Raw genomic sequence first — 2,500 nt, forward strand, 5'->3', positions numbered from 1 at the left:
ACATAGTTTTACAAAGAATTACAAAGATGTAGCATGCGGACAAGAGACCTTTTGGTCCATAACTAGGTCGGATGCGAAAAAAATAATGATAAAAAGATAAATAAACAAACAAACAAACAAAAATATAAAAATATAGATAACAATGAATTCAATACATAAACAAATGGATAGGTATAGTTGAATAATAAACAAACAGGTAAATTCTCACCTTTCTCACCATACACCAGGTAGGGTTTCCCCTGTCATCAGTGATGGTGCCTCGTGAATGCTCTCCACTCTCCTCTGTCTGCAAACAACTCCGTCTCCTCAACGTGGTCTAGCGTCTCCCCTTGGGCAGCACCTGCTTCACGTATTCCATCTTTCCATCGCTTCCTTGGCCTTCCGACGGGTCTCCTACCAGCTGGATTCCATTTGTAGTATTTCAACGGTCCTCTATTTTCCTCCATTCGCATGACATGCCCATACCATCTTAACTGAGCTCTTTCGATAAAATGTAGTATAGGTTCCACGTCCGACTCTTCCTTTATGTCATCATTCCTTCGCCTGTCTCTACGTGTCACTCCCTTGATGAGCCTCAGTACTCTCATCTCAGCCGCCTGTACTTTACTTTTTAATTTTGTTGTCAGCACCCAGCACTCACAACCATATACTAGTAGTGGTCTCAGTATACTCTTATATATAAGTATTTTAACTCTGGTAGATATGTGTTTTTCTTTAGATAGAGGGTACATTAGCCCAACATTTTGTGAAAACTTGGCTATTCGATTGTTTATTTCAAATTCCATACAACATTTTTCGTTTATCATCACTCCCAAGTATTTGAAGTTGTCTACCAACTCCAGTACAGCATCTCCCAATCTCAACTCTATTTCATCTCTTTGTCTGCTCACCATCATTACTTCAGTCTTTCTCTTGTTAATCTTCATGCCCGCATCTTCTAGTTCAGAATTCCATTTGTTAAACACTTCTTGTAGTTCCGTGACAGTTCTTGTGACCAATACCACATCATCAGTGCTTCATCCTCCCCTACGTTTATTCTTTTTACAACTCTGTCTATATATATAATGAACAGGATAGCACCCCTCCTTGCCTCACACCTGAATCCACACTAAACCATTTCTCGGATCCCTGAGACCTAACCGCACTTGAGCAATTTTGGTACATACTTATTATAGCTCTTATCAATGGTGGTGGTACTCTATAAACTGGATCTCTCAGAGCCTCCCAGACAGTATCAAAGGTTTTCTCTAGATCAATAAAAATTATGTACAAGTCCTTTGCCCATTCCCAACTCTTGTCCATTATCATTTTTATTGTAAAAATTAGATCTATCACGCCTCTGATCTGAAGCCGCACTGACACTTGTTCAATACATCCTCAATTGAGTTTCTTAGTCTCCCTTCGAATATCCTCTCATATACTTTTCCAGTGTGAGAAAGCAAGGAGATTCCGCGATAATTCGTACATTCACCTCTGTCATCCTTTTTATATATGGGACAGATTATGGCCTTCCTCCATTCCTCAGGTGCTTTCCCTTCCTTCCAGACTTGAGAGAATAGTCTGTGAATCCAGTCAATCATATTATCACCTGCAGATAGCAGCTCTGTTGGTAATTCGTCGACGCCTGGGCTTTTTCCTTTTTTCATCTCTTTCAGTGCCAGTTTCATTTCTTGACGGCTAATACTACTTTCATTTATAGCTTCTTCAGTTGTTATCCCTTCTTCTTCCCCTAATTCCTGAACTTGCGGTTCCTGAGTTGTCCCTAGTAGTTCAGAGAAGTATTCTCGCCATCTTTCGTCTATTTCTTCCTGTTCAGTGAGTAGAACACTTTATTTGTCTTTTATGCTTCTTGCTGTAGGTTCCTCTCTTTTCCTATAGTTTCTAGCAATGCTTTATATTAGTTTCCTAGTGCCTTGTATGTCGCGTTCCAGTTCATCACCTAGCTTCTCCCATGCCTGCTTCTTTGCTTCCCTTTTTATGCGCTCTGCTTCATTTCTTGCTTCAACATATGCTGTTCTAGTGTTTATCTTTCTTCTTTGCATCCATTTCCTGAACGATGTGTTCTTTCTTTTGATAGCTTCCCTTACTTCCTCTGTCCACCATAGTGTTTTTTTTTCTTTTCCCCCCCTTCAATTTTCTTTGTATGTATTACTTGTTTGGCTCCCTCGATTACCTTGCTCTTAAAGTCTTCCCATTCTGTTTCTATGTCATCGACAATGTCATTGCCATCAGGCTTAAGATTCCTTATTTTTGATTGGAATTCTTCTGCTACCTTCCTTTCTTTTAGCCTTTCCAAACAAAATCTCTCCCTCAGCACCTTCCGTTGCCTTTTGAGGGTTTTTATTGTCAGCTTAGTAAGGACAAGCCTGTGGTCAGAGTCAAGGGATACTGACGGTAAGCTCTTAACATCTCTAAACAGTTTTTTGTTATTAGTTACGAAGAAGTCTATCATGGACTTTTCTGTGTAATTACCAACTTCACTATTCCATATGTACCAACT

The 2,500-nt window shown here is 39.7% G+C and overlaps 1 protein-coding gene across 1 annotated transcript in view; it reads right to left on the bottom strand.

The window, feature by feature from the left end:
* Positions 1 to 1,331: 1,331 nt before the first annotated feature.
* LOC143028090 (uncharacterized) overlaps positions 1,332 to 2,500 on the bottom strand; it is a 1,343-nt gene continuing 174 nt past the window's right edge. Inside the window, exons 1-2 of the mRNA XM_076189729.1 lie at positions 2,174 to 2,500; positions 1,332 to 1,808 (exon numbers count right to left, since the gene is read on the bottom strand). The exon at positions 2,174 to 2,500 is cut by the window's right edge and continues 174 nt beyond it. Coding sequence (XP_076045844.1) covers positions 1,332 to 1,808; positions 2,174 to 2,500 — 804 coding nt within the window. The remainder of the gene's footprint in view (positions 1,809 to 2,173) is intronic.

This window comes from Oratosquilla oratoria, chromosome 9 (genome assembly GCF_046742065.1).
Source record: "Oratosquilla oratoria isolate Oo_2021 chromosome 9, ASM4674206v1, whole genome shotgun sequence".
NCBI classification, from domain to species: Eukaryota; Metazoa; Arthropoda; class Malacostraca; order Stomatopoda; family Squillidae; genus Oratosquilla; species Oratosquilla oratoria.